The following is a 17,967-nucleotide window of genomic DNA, read 5'->3' as shown; positions in this document are numbered from 1 at the left end:
GTAAAGCATCCCTCAGTGTTATTTTAATTATATTCACCTTTCTGAAATAAGTTAGGTTACTATATTTTATTTTTCGGCTCGTTTGCAGCAGATGACAGCCTAAAAAAGCGAGTATTAATTGTTTGCAGTATTCATTCATGGCATAATTAATTTTACAGACTTTAGCGGTACGTTCATAGCTAAGACCTATGGAGTTTGTTGTTTCTAGCTCGACAGTGTTGCTAACTAGCACTGCTACAAAACGTTACGGTATTTATGCAACTTCCTGGACGGATGTTGACGTAAACGGAACACTTCTCTGCGTTTAGACGGTTTGTTTGTGGCTATGTCATGGCTGTTTGTGCCTTTCTTTCCAAACGTTTCCCACTGGTGAGAGGAAGGTTTTGTAGCAAAGCGCCCGGTCTCGCACGCACAGTCGTCCGTAAGTTGTGGTGCGCATCGAGCCGCTCCCAGTTACGCGGGGTTGAGGGGAACCGTGGTTTGACAGGGAAGGTGGACCGATTCGGTGGAGTGACAGTGGACCTGACTGACACCGGTTTACCGGAAGATATCAGCGAAGGTGCTTTCAGCGGTTTACTGCGAGGTGCGTTGCGCTAAATCCTGCTTCACGTGAGCCTGGATGGAGAAACAACCAAAGCACAAGTCAGGTTTCCCCATGTATGAAGCCACAAATCATTAACCGGCGGCCGCAACCTCTGACCGGGATCGTGTATGTGCTGAAAGGCGTCCAGTGCTAGAAAACACGTAACCCCGATAGGACATGCGTGTGCGTGAAGTACGGCATCCTCGTGGTTTTAGACCATTTGACAGTTTTTAAATAAGTGCGTTGATAAAGTAGATTTGCTCCCTGCTAATGTGCAGAAAGGTACATTTCCTTTGTGTCTGTGTCAGCCCACATAGACCTACAAGACACCATTAACACTGTTGCATCTGTGACATAACTACACATTTAAATATGAGCATAACATTGTCATTGTGCATTCTGAAAACTGTCTCCAATCCAAAGCTCTGCAGAGGTACCACATAAAAAGATCCCTTCCTTCCTAATAGTAGCTAATCAAAAAAATACTTTGTACACAAATCTCTTCAGAGATACAGTTTGAGATGAGTGTATAGTATTTTCATTTTACACTTCTTTTGCATCTGCTTTTCTTGTTTTTTACCTCTTACTTCACTACACCAGTGTTTTTGTTTTTTTAGCTATTTGCAATCAATGTTAAAGTTGTGATTATAACGCCTTAAACTGACAAACATCTAGTCTTGATATCACCTCCACTTTTGCACATGAATGCATCATATTTCAGGGAACGTTGCTTGTTTTCCAACCTACCCACCTCTGATTACCTGGATCAGGTGTGTTCAATCAATAAGAAGCTAGAAGATACCATCTTCTAAGGGTTGGAAATCTCTGATCTACTGTATGATACTGTCTTTTATGTTAGGTAAAAAAAATGCTCATGATCTAAACCACGTTTTAGTGCCCTGTGTTAGGTGTATTCACAGGCGACTTTTAAGAATTCAAAAAGTTGATGTTTTGCATTTTTCTCTATCTGAATTCAGTTGGTGAAAAGACAAAAGAAGTCATTAGAAACATATATCGGCAAAAAGCTTGTGTACTTGTTGATATTCCAGCTGTGTACTCAACAGAGTCTTTGGTCCGGTGGAGAGCAGAGGGGAAGGTAGCAGTGTGGCTTCGAGTACCCATCTCACTCAGTCGATGTGCGGCCGCCGCCTCCACTCACGGCTTCACGTTCCACCACGCCAAACACGACCGCGCTGTGTTGGTCCTCTGGCTGGGAGAAGGAGAAAGCCAGCTGCCAGGGTTTGCGACTCACCAAGTTGGAGTGGCAGGTAATTTAAAAGCTCATTGTGAATGTTAATAAATGTTCCAAACCTTTTTCTACATTCTGAAAAGAAGTTGGAAAGTAAAGTTGCTTTTACATTGCATAGTACAGGCTTTACTCCACCCCCACTCTGCTCCCCTTTGTTACAGAGAGCTTCATTTTTCACTGCAAATATAGTCCTGCCTTATCGTTCTTTAGTGAAGCTGCAGTGATGTCCATGGAAAAGGGACAATATTGAACGAGGCCCGTTTTAGACTCTGTATATGGCTGTTTGTCAGATACAGAAGAGGCTGAAGGCAGCAAGACAGTATTTTCACGTTACCTTTTGGTTTTGCCACAGCTCAGTGGGAAAACCTCAACGACGGTGGTATTAAAATAGTAACAGAGAGCAGGTACTATCCAAAGCCTTTGCACCGTGGAAAGAGAAACAAGGCGAGTTGAGTTGGCACCTTAAGATTATTCAAACCTGGTCGGTTCCAGTTAAGGATGATCTTATGTGGACTGCTGAGGCATCTGCACAAACATAATTCTTTGATTTAGTTACTTCTATCCCAGATGTGTAAAGCAACAATCATTTTGTTTTGTCATTATGTTGTGTTACAGCTGTGAAGTATTACTTATTGTCCTGATTCTCCATTTTAATATTTAATATTTTAATGCACTTTATTGGTCCCAATGGGGAAATTGTTGTTGGACAGCTGCACATGCATAAAGTTGCTTCTCCTCGGGGGTTTAGGTGTCTTGTTTAGGGACAATTTGTTATGTTGCCAAAAGTAACTTAAGAAACAAACCACAACCTGTGCAGTTCATGGACAACTGCGACACAGCCACATTTAAAAACAACACAAAACAATTGGTAGATAAATTTGTTGCTCAACAGCATTTTATATTGATTTATGAACGTTCACATCTTTGAAAAATGAGCATCTTTATAGTTTGAACAGATCAAGACGAGGTTTTGGAAATGATTAAACATAAAAGACGTAACACCATTTGCCATTAGAATAGTCACACACAAAAAATTAAAGCAGGTGTAAACCACGATTTTTACATTTTTATTTTAAGGTTGTTTGTCAGTCGGGCTCTTGTGCACTTTTCAATTCTGGCTTGTTTCGCTGACGAAATGGAAATTCTTTCTTGGGAGTTGTGAGTGTGCAGAGAAGAGCAACCACTGGAGGAGTTGCTGATCTCGTGTGCTACGATCCTGATTGTCCAGCAGAGGGCAGAGTGCCTTTTCTACCTTTTGCAAAGTGTATCATGTCAGAACATGTCCAGAGCATCCTTCCAGGAGGAACGGGGTCCAGAATTTCCCTTTTTGTTGCCAGACTGCCCTCCTCGCAAACAATGATGAAACTAAGGTCAGGAATATGAAATAGGTACTTGTCCTTTGTTCTGTATTAGTTTGACACACAGTCGGGCCGAAAGTGCAACGCTGCGTTGAGTGGAAAGTACTCTGGGCGTCAGATGTGAGATATCTGATAAGCCGTCAGAGATCGAAGAGCTAGAACATCCAGTGCCCCACAGTTCACTTTAATCACTGATTGCATTTGGTTTTGGCCGATACAACATGTGGGACTCACTAACACCATTACAGGGACAGCAGAAACAAGCACTCCACTGGAAGTAAATTTGCAAACATGTTATCTGGGGCAAAGGACGCAGGAGCTCAAAAAGGCTTTTAAACTGTTCAGCCCGATGCCAAATGTCAAAAGTAGTAATTTGGAGTAAACAATGACTGAGCACAGAGACATTTACACACTTTGATAAGGCCCTTACACTGTGGACCTTGCACATGTATATAGCCAGATTTCAATGTTTTTTTTCCTTATACACATATATATACTGAGGGTTTTTTATTTACTGTCTTGTTTTTATTAGTGAGTTGATTGGTTCCTTCTTATCTATAAGCATTTCATTGCATTTTGACAAATAAACCAGTCTGAACTTGAAGTACAGAGCTACTTCCTGATTCAATCTGTAAGTTCACTGTGCTGCACAGCTCTCACAGTGTGTTTACAGCAGGATCTAACTGAAGAGTTCAATCAACTATAAGGCAAGTAGACTGTTGGAAATGAAGCAAAGCTTAGCTGAAAAACTGTTTGAAGCCTTTGCTTCTTTGTTTATATTTTATAGTAAAACTGATTGAGGTAAAGCAGCTACAGGGGCAGGAGTCATCATGTCAGTCTGTACAATACTGTTTTCACATTCGTTTAATAGAAATATATGCTGCACCACTCATCTTAATGTGGAGATCTGCAGCGATAGCCTCCTGTAACACAGTCATTGAACAGCACTGGCAGTGGTGCAGAGAGATTTGTTAAAGTGTTCTGAGCGAGGCTCGCTCTACTGACCAATCAGCGACTTAGCAAGGTTATTAGCAGAATATTTATTGTAATTTGATAACGGTGGCTACCAAGTGAAGCAAAGTCGTTTGAGAGCAGCGAGAGGAAGAGCTGAACAGAAAAGAGAGGACTGAACCAGAATCTCACATTAGCACTATCTTCACACTGCAGCTTTCATTGCATGGTGCTTTATACTTTGATACATTCCAACGTACCTACATATTGTACTTTATTACATGACTTTGAAAATGTCTAGTTCTTAGTCATTTTCAGGGTCAGATACCGTAATATAACAATAAAACACAATACAGTTTAATCGTACAGCTTCATTGATCCCCAGGCCAGCAGCATGTTAGCATTCAGATTATTAAGTATTAAAGTCAAACCACATGAGCATCAAATTATCAGGTATGAACATGATAACAGAAAATATAATCAAATACTATCATATTCGCTGATGTCTAATGAGCCATTTTGAAAGTGTCCTATTTTTAAAAAAGTGTTTCTACATTGTGGTATTATTTTTCCTTAGATGCTTGGTCTGAGTGCTTAATCCCCGACAGCCTTATGTTACTAAATAAGAATTCATCTAGCCTGTCACAGAAGAGTATAAAGCTTTACATTTTTGGATAAAAATGGCACTTGTAATTGTTCGGTGCTTAATAAACAATAGATTCCCGGATTAGAGGTGTCAAAATCTGAACTGGAGGCCGGACTGGTACATTTCCTCTATTTTAGCCAAATGTATGACAAGAAGATCCAATTGTGCAAAATACAGGAATTTCTCATCTTTCAGTCCCAGTAAGACGCCGTTCATGGCTCCAACCTCCCATTCCTTCAATCATTTGTCCTTCTGAAGTGTCCGCGAATACTTGGCCGGGTCATATTGAAATAAAGACCCTGTGTCTCTAGGCTGAATAAGCTGCTCCTCATACAGCCGTAACAAGAGTTAAAATAAAGGAAATAATTTTTGGCTGATACATACGCTAATTAACATCATTATTGTGAAACACAAGGAGTGTTTAATGGTTCGCATCATTGCATAGTGACTCATGGAACCTTTAATAACTGTATTTTGAACTATTGTTATCCCATTTTTCATATTTCAGTGCTGTCTTGTGTTACAACCAACAGTCTTAAGCCTCTTTGACGAAGGCTAAAAAGCAAAATGATATCAGGACACTGAATTTAGTTTGAAATGATTATTTAGGAATATTATTCAGTTCTTTTACTCACTGGTTTGTCGGACATGGAGTAATTTGTGTATAGCTTAACATTAAAAGCAGCCGACCTCATAATACTGAGGAGATATCAGTAACTCTCAGTGTAAAACTGTAATTTGTAAAACCATAAAGTCATAGGAGAAGCAAATGTAAAACATGACCAAAAAGAAATCAACCTTAAGTTATTAACAGCCCCTTGGGTACCAAACCCAGAGTTCCCCTCTGGTGATGGCTTATGGGCTTTTTGTCTCATAATTCCTGGCCTTTTTTTTTTTTTTTTTTTTCTTTCCCCTGTTGCTCCCGTTGAGCATTTTGTTTCCTGGCCTGAAGTCTACATAATGATAGCCTCCCCTGGCAGCAAGCAGGCCTCCTCCTGTGAAGCGCCATATGGCACAGGGATCGGGGATGACATAAATTTCCACTTGGAAGTCCAAGTCAGGCCTTTAGGACGCCCCATCCCTCTTTACACATCTGTGACACTCATTTAAGGAGGCCCGTTCCGGTCGGTGAGACACAGCAAACAGAAAAGAAAAGTGGCCTGTTTTCCCTCCTCTTCATCCTCCTCCTGAGCTGTTGACAGCAGCAGCAGCAGTTGCACATAGCTGCCTCTCTTAGTCACTACCTGCTCAGACAGAAAAATGTTAAATGGCTGACAACATTCGCGAGTATATTTGAGTCACTCGGGCTCTATTTACTCAACAAAGTAGGAAAAGCTGCTTTTCCCTATAACCTTTTATGTCACAACCTCTAATATTGAGGTTTGTGACTTCTGTGTTTCAACTGCAGCTTTTTTTTTCCCCTCAGGAAGAATTGCGTATGTAGTCCGTGCTTTTGGAAAAATACACATTTGTCCGCTGCTTATAGCTATAATCTCCATTTTTATAGCAGGTTGCACAAGTAGGTGAAAGTTGCTCATAGTTCATAGCAAAGGCTGTTATTGTGGGATCTGCTGAGCGTTATGGCATCTATCAGTGCTTCTAGCGCTCTCATTAATATTATCTCCATTGTTGGTGAAACAGCTGATAGGCCAAGGTGTCAACTAGCTCTTTAAAGGGCCACTTCACCTATTCCCAACTTACTGTCTGTGGCTTTGGTTTAGGGTGCAAATGGACATTAATACTTTCAAACGTTCCTCTGACTTCCCTATATTAAAATATTTGTCCGCCTCTAGCTAAAAAAGTTTTTCCAAATGACATCACCCGGAGGAGGTTTTCATCAGTAGGAGTTAAGATGATCTCATCCGTGGGGCCTCTGGAAAAGCAGCTTGATCATGGTTACAAACTCCATAGCGTGAGCAGCAAGATGACATAACATCTGACATGATGACGTGTCATCTGGAGGAGTTTTTCAGAGGCAGAGATTGATTTTAATAAAGGAAAGGCAGAGTGAGGTTTAATGGCGTTTGTTTACATACATGTACAACCCAAAGTAGGACCAAAAGAAGAGGTTCGTTATGAGTGAAGGCGACTTTAAGGACATTGGCTCTGTTTTGTTAACTTGTTGGACATATCTCACTCTTTAGCTTCTCAAATTGGCAGCTTTGTTATGCGCCTCCAAAGTGTTGAAGTTACATCTTGTTTTTGCTGCCCCCCAGTGGCTAAAAATTAAACATTGGTTGCTGCTCGGAGCATCAGCGTCTTCAGTCCCCTTCCTTCTTTAGTATTGCATGAAAATCGAGCAGCACTCTTTTACAGTTTATAGAGGTTTTTTTAAAAGTTTTTTTCATCATCATAACAGTTTGTGAAGTGGAATAAGCTTTTGTTAGATAGCGATATTATTGTCAGTTATTGGACTGGTTTGTCCGTAGGCCTGATTAATCTTCGTTAGCAGAGATTTAGTAGAAAATATGAAGTGAACAAGAAGGCCGTTGTGTTGTCTGAGACCCTTTCATGAGGCTCAGCTCCAGACCTTTGCCTCAGTGTCCAACCTAATACGTAAATTAGAGCTAGATTGCCAAAAGCTCTGCTTTCAAATTGCTGTTACAGTACTTAAGTGCAAAATATGGACCTGCTTAAGTAGTTCGGAGAAATGCTTGCATAATATTTAGAGACTTTTTTTGTCATTCTTTTCCCCTGTCCAGGTGCAGTTGTAGATGAGTCCAATGGAAAAGTTCTTGTGGTTCAAGACAGAAATAAGGTATGTGTCACTTCATTGTCTGAACATATTCCATTACATTCGTTGAGGTCATAATATGTACTGTTTATTCCACGTAGAACATGCTGACGTAAGTCAAATATATTTTCTTTTGTTTTCCTCTGAGTAGATTTATCCACTTACAAGAAGTTGACAATAGACGTGCTAGATGTCGTAAATGTAAAAGTGAAATATGAGCACAGAGCAGTGATAACGATCTAAGCCAGTTGCTTGGTAGAATGACGAATTGCAAAAAATAAATAAATAAATATTTTGGTCGTAAAAATAGTATTTGGTTGGTATTTCACCAGCTGCTGCAGGATGATTCAGAAATTTATTGGAGAATTTCACTGACTCATCCATCCTCCAAGGAAAAATGAACCATAAGTTATGATGCTGCTGCTGCTAAAAATGTCGGTAGTTAGTTTATTTATTTAGTGATGCAGCCTCTGTTGATCCAAACATGGGTGGAAATCCTCCCAGACCTTCCGCCCCCCCCCCTCACACTTAACATAGCTCCACACAACATCAGTTGACCTCAAGCAAACTCTGTGTTTACATGAGCTGAATGCGCTCAAACAAGTTTGTGAGAGTGTGTTTCTGTGGGCTCTCACAGAGCCCTGCTGTAGTGCTCCACTTATTAGGTTCACTTACAACAGGCCTCTTTTAAACCCTTTCCACACACATTTGTTTGCGTTCTCAGTTAGCCCTAATGGGATTGCCACCAAATTTAAATTGAGTGATTGCACAATGATGTAGCCATTTGAAAGATGTTTTTTCGGAAATACCAGGTAACTCAACTTGATACCAACGGGGCAACATGCAAAGGCCTTTTTACGTGTGGTAAATGCAACTGCTTCTGCTCCGCACAAGAATTATGTGTTTTAAAGAGTTTGGACAGTGAACATACAGTGTACATGCCAGTCTATCTCTGGGCCGACACCGTTCAAGGTCCCATTCACGGGCAATTTTGAGGATTTCAACCTGCAACCTTTTAGCTGTAAGGTGGCAGCGCTAGTCACCCCCCCCCCCACCCCCCCATGCCGCCCTGTTTGAAGTCCCAGCAGTCCCATTTCCACAAAAGTTGGGATGTTGTATAAAATGCAAATAAAGAACAACATGATTTGCAACTCATTTAAAACTTCTATTTGAGTGGAAACATTTAAAAGACAACATGTCAAATGTTGAAACTGAGACATATGATTGTATTTTTCTTTTTAAAATATTGGCTCATTATAAATTTGATGCCAGAAAGATGTTACTAAAAGTTGGGACACAGGCAGCAAGGGAAAAGATGTACAATGCAGACAAACCCGCAGAGTCGAGCATCTGAGATCTAATAAGGTAAACGGCAGTGGGTCAGTATCATGATTGGTTATGAAAAGAGCCGTTCACAAGTAGGAATCAAAAATGTACAAAAAACATTTTAAAGTTTGAACGTCTGCTGGAAATTCTTTTGGGAATCATTCATTGTTGATCAATTCATAATTAATAGCTCTTAAAGGGCTGCTCCTAAAAAAAAAAAAAAAAAAGACATTTTTGTTTTCTAAATCTCCTTTTGGGGACTTTAGGAATGTGGGGAGTTTTGCTTTTAACTGCTGAAGTTTTGTGATTTGCACACACAAAGACGCCCTCGCAGTGTAATGAAGGAGAGGCAGAAATCTCAAAAGACTGAAATCATCTTTAAATGTTACTTTGCGGGATTAAAACCCAAACTCTCCACACGTACCATTAGAGGCACATGTCAATTCAACAAAACAAATGGACAATACGTCATAAATAAATCCCTGGCAGGACTTTTATCTAACTCCTATTTGTTTCCAGCCTCTCAGCGGTTCTGGTGGAAATAAAATAAGAAGGGACACACGATCACCAGTTCACACTGCCACTGACGGGATTTAAGTGGATTTGGTTCGTGGCCTTTCATTGCACACAACATGCACCATGTGTCCCAGGCAGGATGGCTCACAGGGTATAATGTGTCTTGACGGCTGTTGTCCAATAGCAGAGGGAAACACTTAGTGGCCTGGAAGTGTGGCAAGTGTTTTATCTCTTCCTCTCCTCCCTCCTCCTCCTCCTCCTCCTCCTCCCCCCCCATCAGGCTGTTTACTGGAAATGGGCTTTATACAGTAACAGTCTGGCCCTTGGCAGCAGTCGGTCTCTGGCAAACCGAGCCAGCTCAGACCTCACGAAGGGTTACAAACTTCCACAAAGGCAACCCGGACATTACTGCTCTCACATTACCTCAATAAGACAAAAATAAAAAAACAAAACCAAGAGATTCCTTGAAAAACAAAGGTAATTTAATTCACTGGGGAGCTGAATGATATAATGAATACGAAGGTTTGACTAATCCTCCAATGACATCTGCTCCACATACTTGTTTGGTAGTTGCGGTGTGACCAGTTTGCATATGGTGGACATCCTTCCAGCAAACCCTTGGGATTATTATTTTAACATTCAGCTCTGAGGGCTTCTATGGACAGAAGACATTTTATTTTGAAAAACCACACTGGCTAGAGATCCAAAAATCACTTTATTTGATCCTACTAGGTGATACCGCTCCAAAAAATACGACATTTTCTTGACAATACACAAACATAAATGGTGTAGTGCATTTGTGTTTGCAAAATTAGGAACATTTTTATATTTAAAAGCGTTTCGGAGCATAGCATAAAAATTCTTTTAAGTAACTACAAAAATATATATACAACACTGACATCATAATTTAATCAGCAGCATACTGTTATTAAATATCAAGGGTAAGTGGTGAAAGAGTCCAGAGAGTGATACACTAAGTTTAAAGCACTAAATGTTAAGATTCTTAAACATCTCTTCCTGTTTATTAATCCATCCATCCATCCATCCATCCATCCATCCATCTGTCCCACTTGGCGTTAAATTTTAAGTGTGCTCTTGAATTTCAGACAACGAATGCTTGGAAGTTCCCCGGTGGTTTGTCTGATCCAGGAGAAAACATCGGTGAGTCTCACGCTCAACGGAGCAAAAGAAACTAATACAGTACCTTTAGCCATAAACTATAAGGTTGTAGTGAAATGCTTACAGGTGATACATATACATTCATATGCAAGAACCGTATCTGTTTCCCCAAAATGTATGTTTTCTAACTTTATAAGCAGCTTTTAAATTATTTACATGACCCAACCCAAAAAGCAGCATCTTTACAAAAATATGTATTTTCCCCCTTTCCCCTCATCTAAATACCAGTCTGCAAGTCTATTCCTGTCTGTCGGGATCTGCGAATGCTTCCACGAATCCCGCTTAGTGTTATGACTGTTTCTCAGGTGCCACCGCCGTCCGTGAAGTCTTTGAGGAAACCGGCGTTCGCTCTGAGTTCAGGTCTCTGCTGAGCGTCCGGCAGCAGCACAACCACCCCGGCGCTTTCGGGATGTCGGACATGTACATGATCTGCCGACTCCGCCCGCTCACCTACGACATCAACTTCTGCACTCGGGAGTGTCTGCGCTGCGAGTGGCTGGACCTCGCAGAGCTGACCAGGACCAGCGACACCACGCCCATCACCGCGCGCATTGCCAGACTGCTGCTTCACGGGCTGGAACGGGGCTTCGGCGAGATCGACCTCAGCATGGAGGAGATTCCAGCCATCTACTCTGGGAGGTTTTACCAGCTGTACCACAGGCAACTTCCTTCACTGGTTACTCATATTTAAAATGTATTTATTACTGGACTTGACACACTACCTGATAACTACTGTTACTGTTGAGATACGGCTGTGAACTTCGTCATTTATTATGTGGTTTTAAAACTGTCTCTCTGTCGTTCCTGCAAGACTGCAGAGACTTAAACGGTTTTCAGCCATGTTGGAAATCGTGTTAGGCAGGAATCACTGTGAGCCGCTAACTTTTAAACGCACTTTTAGGAAAACTGCTATTTTAACTTTACGATCAGTGTTGAGTTAAACTAATTGTATCCTTGTAAGTATGAATGAATCCAGTATTACTGTGAATCGCCTCGCTGACCCTGTTTTCCAAGATAACTGCCTGTCATGGAATCGAACGTCATTCACCACGTTCATCTTCGGTGCCGACGTGACGTCTAATCAACGGACTTTTATGAGAAAATGAGGAGAGGCTCAGGAAATCCACAGACCTGGTAACTGTCAGGAATCGTCTAGAGTCAATCAAAATTTGGTATCGATTAAAACGTGAGGTGTGAAGTTACTGTAACTCAGGATCCTGCTCAGTCCTGTTCACCTGGGAGACGACGATCAACCAAATCCAACCCAGTGTGGCCTTTGTCCAGCTTTTAAACCCTGCTAAAAAGCAGAGGAAGGTAGAGCGGTCGTCCACCGATCCCGCGGTTGTTGGTTCGATCCCCGACTCCTCCGCTCACGTGCCCTTGAGCAAGACACTGAAACCCAGTGAGCGTTGCCCCGTGCGACTGGGTGAATGACAAGCAGTGTAAAGCGCTTTGAGTGAAAAACGGTGGACAGCGTAGAAAAGCGCTACATACCAGATCGAGGCTGCGTGGAATCAGTCAGGGAAGAAAGGCTCAGGTAAATCGTTCAAACTACGCTGCGGTGCCTTTTTCCTGAAGTGCCTTGCTCAAGAGCACAGGACTATACGCTTAGTTCGGGATGGCGGGGGGAGGGGGGGGAGACCCAGTGGCTTATCTGAGCTGAAAGGTTTTACTGGGAGTCCTCCATGTGTGAGTGTGTGGCACGGTTTGAAAGTAAAGCTGACTAATAGCAGACAGATAAAAAATAAAGAATAATTAGAGTATAACAGTCGTAAAGCATCACAGCTGTTTTGGGCAACGTCGATGGAAAACTGTCTTCATTGCCGTCACATCTTCTTATTTGTCGTTTCCGCTCAGACGTTAATATTTCTCAATCGAATCCCGGACTAGCACTTGGCCGACATTGGAAGAAAGAGAATGGCCTTCTGACCCGGTCCGGTTTTGTTTCCAGACTTGTACTGGCCAGTGCGGTTCAGCGCCACGTACATGTTGGGGTACTTCCTGGAGCGGTAGGTGTTGTAGTTGTTGCTCTCAAGCCGCTCTAAGAAGTGGCATTCGTCCGTCGCTCGTCTCTGGAGAGAAAGAGACACAGAGGAAAAACCAATACGTTAAATGTGCAGCCTTTGTCTCAGACAACACATAACGTCTCAATGCGCCTAAAAATCTAGAAATGCAACAAAGGTCCTTTAGTCTGTATAGTTCTTATGCATAAATACATTACATGTGCATTTCTATCTTTCCACTGTGCTGCTTCCTTATGTTCATGATTTGAGGTCAAACTAATTGTTGATTATATTTAATAAGTTGTTGCAAAGCCTACTGTTTTATTTTCTTCAGTTTACCATGACTGCACAGCTATGTAGGTATTAGAAGACATTGTCTTTCAATTTGCAATTAGCAGTTGGAGGTACTGTGTGTTATTACCCAAAGTGATAACTGAAAATAATGCAAAAATAAGATTTAAATAGTTATGTAAGGTGCTTGGAAATGATGTTAATTTCAAGAAAGATATACACATTTTAACCCTAAAGGACGTTAAAATACATCCAGGCTGTCACAGATCTTATGAGCACAATACATTTTTATATCACTCGATGTGTTAGGAGAGGTTTAATATTTGACACTTTTATTAGCAAAAAATCCAACAGGCTCTAACAGCAGATGACGTCTAGATTATTTATGTGCCACCAAGTCAATTCCGAACTTATTGAAACGATTCAAAGAAGAAAATATCCCTGTAATGGGTTTTGTCTTGTGGGTCTGCTCTGATTATTTTCTGCACACAAACAAAGGAGCTGAGCGAAGCCTTGGCCGGCACGTCGCTGCTGCAGCTTCTCATTAGGAGGAAACGCTTCTCGCCAGTTACGTGGACTGCGAATGAGCCTTCGCCAAACCGCATTAGTCGCCAACACTTCCCACGCTGCCGTAAACTACAACACCGGGGCAACAGACCAGCAGCTGTGCCAAGTTGGTGTTGGCTATTTTTTAAATTACAACACCTACGTGCAGAGAGTCTTTGTGTGTGTGTGTGTGTGTGTGTGTGAAAGGGTTTTGATGCTGATCTCTTTCCTTCACACACATGAAACCTCTGATAATCCGAACAGCCAAACACGGCCACCCGCAGAAGGTCAGGGCGTCGGATAATTTCCAAAGTTTACAGCACCGGTTCTGATCCAACACACACCACCAGTAAACTCTCCCCACATGCACCACAGTGCATCTGCTCACTTTGTCGAGCTGCAGACACTCTGGGTCTAATAAGGTGGTTTTTACAAAAGCGCATTATGGAATATCTCATCTTTAACCTTCGCTCCTGCTTAAATCTTCATTTTTAGGCCAATTCCACAACGTCTCTCACTCATTTCTCCTTTTCTACAAACCTCATTCCCCCATTTAAGCTAAGTGCACCTCTGAAAATACCTTTGTCCGTATCGCGTTTCCTGAGCTAGAAGCCTGCAAATACTTTGCCCCTCTACAACCAGCATCTAAAGTACTGCACAAATCCTGTTCTGCTGTTTCATGGGCCTGAATGTAATCGACATGTTCAGTAGTGAGGTCTCTGATTGTGTTTGCTACTGTACAAACCAAGTGTTTCACCAAAGCAGATAAGTTGCATCTTCTCACATCTGGTGATTTACAGGCACATCTTCTAATACATTATATGCTGAATCATATTTTGTTTTTTTTTTACATTTTGAGCTCCCTTCTTTTTTTGTATTGTTATTATTATTATTATATAAGTGATAACTGACAAAAAGTGCCAATCTAACTTTTTCCCTCTGCTGACGACTGCTTAGCCTTTGGTTTCCATAACGCAGCATTTTCAAATGTTGCTTCTGACGGAGCATTGAATTAATTTGACTTGTTTTGAAGACATTTACTGTTGGTGTTAAAGATGTTTCAGGAAATGTTACCTTCTGGTTTCATGGGACTGCACTTACAGGAACCTCAGAACTGTTTGCAAAAGAGAAACTGTGTAGCTTTTGTTAATGGAAACATGATAAGGCAGCTCACTCACCGCACCAAACAGTCGCCCGTCTCTGTTCATCGCCAGATAGCGGTTAGCACAAACTCCTTTGATGACCACCTCCCCCACTGAGGTTGCCTGGAGTTGAAGCTTTACTGTGGAAAAACGCAAACGTTCATTGGATGTGTGCAAAACATACATTTCATAAAAAAAGATGAAGGAGGCTGTTTACTGCACGAACACCTTTTTTCAGACCCAATGGTAGAAGGTGGTATTGTTTTGCAACACAGCAGAGCCAAAAGCTCATGAAACATGAAGCATTTCAACATATCGCAGCAGCAGTAAAGGAGATGGGATGATTTCTGAATTGTCTAATATTGCAAAAAACAAGGGACGTATACTGCTCTTCAATATCGAACAGTGGCAAATGTTTTCAGAAATAATTTCATATCAGCGGTTAAAGCTGTATTGTTTGCTTTTTAGCCTTTAGGGGGCAGCACCTTAAAAAACAAATGTAGGCTTTACATACACTTGCTGTTTACCAAAGCGTGCACATAGAGGACGGCATCATCATTGTTCAAACACTTCCTTGGCAACCTTGTGTATGTTTGGAGGGGGCTAATCATCCCTTACTGTAATCGGGATTTCCTCCACGTGAACCTTTTCACAACATTAACTGCAGTAGATCTATTGAAACTGCCCCAACGTAGAAATCCGTCGACTTGCCAAATCAATCCAGGCTGTGCAGGGCGCCACGTTTTGTACCAAGACGCCGCTGAAAACAGGCTTGGTAAGTGCAGCATAAAGCCAAAACATGCTAAAAGAGGCTAAATGGGTCCAAGGAGCTTCACAGGTAGTGACCAAATATCATTCTGAGTGATGCCTCTGACACAACACGGTGTTGGGAATCGCTGTTGTGGGTTTCTTTGCGTCTTAGTTAACGACAGCTGATACTTTATTTGCAGAAAGTGAAAGAAACCCCCCTGATACCAACGGCAACATGAAGAAAAGTTACACACAGTAGCATTACAATACACTGCTCAGAAGGTGCTGGCTGTGGGTCAGGCAGCTCACAGATACGTCAAAGTCCCCTCGGATTGTTTGTAGGGCCGGTGCTGCTGCCAACAGAGCACACTTTAAATGAAGCCAAACCACCAAAAAGGAAGTAGGAGGCCCCTTACATTAACAGATCTGTCCAGAACTAATCCACGTTAAAACGTCAGATAGAGACACATCTGTCTACAATTAAGCTTGAGGCCTCGATGGATTGTGTCCCAGATCAAAGAGGTGTTCTTTCCTAAAAAAAAAAAAAAGGCATAATTTGTCTGATTGTGCTGCGATGTCTCCTATTATTATGTCTGGCTGAGTTGTTCTCGTCGTGATACAGTATCTGTAAGAAGAGTAATAATTACTTTCATTTTTGCTGTGCAACATCGTTCTCATAAAGCTTAGACATGGGAAGCTGCAAAGAACACAAACTGAATTGTTTCCCATGTAAAATAAATAAATAAATAAATAAAAAAACAAGTGGTAGGTCTGTCAGTAACGTTGGCAACACTATTAAAGCTTTAGCAAAAGGACGAGTGATGAAACGTGGATCAGGTCCCATCGACAAAGAACCCAATCGGGTAAAAAGCTAAATGATGCATAATTCATAATATAGATACACATGATACTACTACAAGAACTTTTTAATGCAAATTTTAATACTTATGTCATCTAAACAAGATTAGGTTATTTCACAAATAATGGCTGAATTATTTTAAAACTAGCTCCTTGAACCCATATTAGAAACTACATTGATCTGAGGTTGAGGTTTCACACTGTGTCTTCAGCTCTACTCCACACTTGGGGGAAAAAAAACCCCCAATCTCCCCCATCCTCTCCTCCCACTTACTGATGAAACACACTTAAAAGTAAAGTGTTATTTTTAAGGCTCTAAGGGTTTCTGCAGTAGTCTAGGACAAACTGGAGTAAATGTTCCGGCATCAGTAGTTGCCGACATTCAGAAGAAAATAAAAATGCCTGAAACGTCTCACAATGTAAATACGTATAAAATTATTCAAGATACAGATGGGTGGTAATAGTATATTATGATGAAAATATGTTCTTCCATATATTAGTGGCATGAGATCTTTGCCTTTGACAGGGACTTTTAAATCGGGAATTATCTCCTTCTAGCATTGAACTCCATGTTGTACTGTCTTATGTGATGTAAACCGCAGTGAGCAGTGTCAATGGCTGTGACTCAGCATGATGATCTACATTAAAAACATGAGGCATATTCCATCAAAGTTCCCGCTGATTAAGAAAATATGAGCTATACTTCTCTGGGGTTATTATACTTTCCAGAAGCAGACCTACACACATTTTGGCCGTAGTGTTTACAAGTGGAGAATAAACCTCAGTGAGCTGGAAAAAGTCACTTCGTTCCTCCTTTTTTTTTTTTTTTTTCTTTACTCTTCCTCTCTGTTGCATTTTCATAAGAACATAAAGAAGCTTTGTGTGCTGTGCAGAGCAAGAAGAAGGGGACTGGAAGCACTTACTGTTGGGGTCATTCTTCTCCCGGATTCCATCCACTCCCCCGTCAGACCTTATTCTTAAAAAGAAGCCCCCGTTCTTACAATAGAGCCGTTTGGGATCCTTGAAGCTCCCTGGGGGAAATCCACCGCTGCCGCCGTCTTCAGGTGTGGAGGGAAGTGTTGTGATTTCTCCTGTGGCCATCTCCTCTTTTCCCGCTTTCCGGCAACTGCTTCGTCTCCTTCTTAAGCAGCGCAGAAGCCCCACCGTGGCCTCCTACCTCCCACTAACTGTTGCCTGTTCCCTCCTCCCCTCTTCCACGGGCTGATTCTACTTAACCCTGGAGGTCAGGTTGCTCGAACACCCCCCTCTCAGGGCAGCAAGTGCCCTTTGAGTCCTGGGAGTCTGAAGCACGAGGCCTCGTAGACGAGCCTCAACTAGCAACAAATGTCTAAATCTACCATTTGTAGCTGCCTGTCTGCTGTTTGTAAAGCTGCCAGCTGCTTTACCAGCGTAGTCTGAACACACTGGTAGGGGGGATGCACGCAGGTTCCCCCTGTGTTCCACTCCTCTTGCAGTGTGGTGTTTAGAGCAGGGCAGCTGGCTTAGATCTGTGTGGAAGACTCTCCCCTTTGGGCCTCAGTTCGCATGCGCTCTAGGAGCACCAACACACACACACACACACACACACGCCCACTAATGCTCGCTAATTTAGCCAGCCAACCCCGCAGAAGTTCAGAACCGAGGGGAGGGCAAAGAGGGGGATGCGCAGCTTGGATTGTGTCACTGAGACCCTTCGGAGAGCCAAAAGCAGCAGCAACCATGTGAACAGAACCAGTGTTTCCATTCATCCAGCCTGTTCAAGAGCAAGGACAGAGACGCAAAAAGACAGCCAGCGTTTTAGTGATTCATCCAGTGCTATTCATGGGTAAAAAAAA

The 17,967-nt window shown here is 41.9% G+C and overlaps 2 protein-coding genes across 3 annotated transcripts; one reads left to right on the top strand and one right to left on the bottom strand.

Moving 5' to 3' along the window:
• The first annotated feature begins 184 nt into the window (after nucleotides 1–184).
• On the top strand, nucleotides 185–11,991 carry nudt6 (nudix (nucleoside diphosphate linked moiety X)-type motif 6). 2 transcript variants are annotated; one of them, XM_067519512.1, is made up of 5 exons: nucleotides 185–583; nucleotides 1,648–1,851; nucleotides 7,490–7,545; nucleotides 10,470–10,524; nucleotides 10,848–11,991. In XM_067519512.1, exons 1-5 carry the CDS (start codon nucleotides 331–333, stop codon nucleotides 11,231–11,233), a joined length of 954 nt encoding a protein of 317 aa, XP_067375613.1. In that variant the 5' UTR covers nucleotides 185–330; the 3' UTR covers nucleotides 11,234–11,991. The 2 variants fall into 2 exon arrangements, with proteins under 2 accessions (XP_067375613.1, XP_067375614.1); XM_067519513.1 differs by lacking the exon at nucleotides 185–583 and adding an exon at nucleotides 876–1,442.
• Nucleotides 10,060–17,924, bottom strand: fgf2 (fibroblast growth factor 2). Its single transcript, XM_067519517.1, has 3 exons — nucleotides 17,056–17,924; nucleotides 14,561–14,664; nucleotides 10,060–12,614 (listed from the first exon to the last, which is right to left on the bottom strand). Exons 1-3 carry the CDS (start codon nucleotides 17,231–17,233, stop codon nucleotides 12,429–12,431), a joined length of 468 nt encoding a protein of 155 aa, XP_067375618.1. The 5' UTR covers nucleotides 17,234–17,924; the 3' UTR covers nucleotides 10,060–12,428.
• Between the last annotated feature and the right edge of the window lie 43 nt (nucleotides 17,925–17,967).

Source organism: Channa argus, chromosome 10 (assembly GCF_033026475.1).
Source record: "Channa argus isolate prfri chromosome 10, Channa argus male v1.0, whole genome shotgun sequence".
Lineage (NCBI taxonomy): Eukaryota > Metazoa > Chordata > Actinopteri > Anabantiformes > Channidae > Channa > Channa argus.
This window is presented reverse-complemented; position numbering and strand designations above follow the sequence as displayed.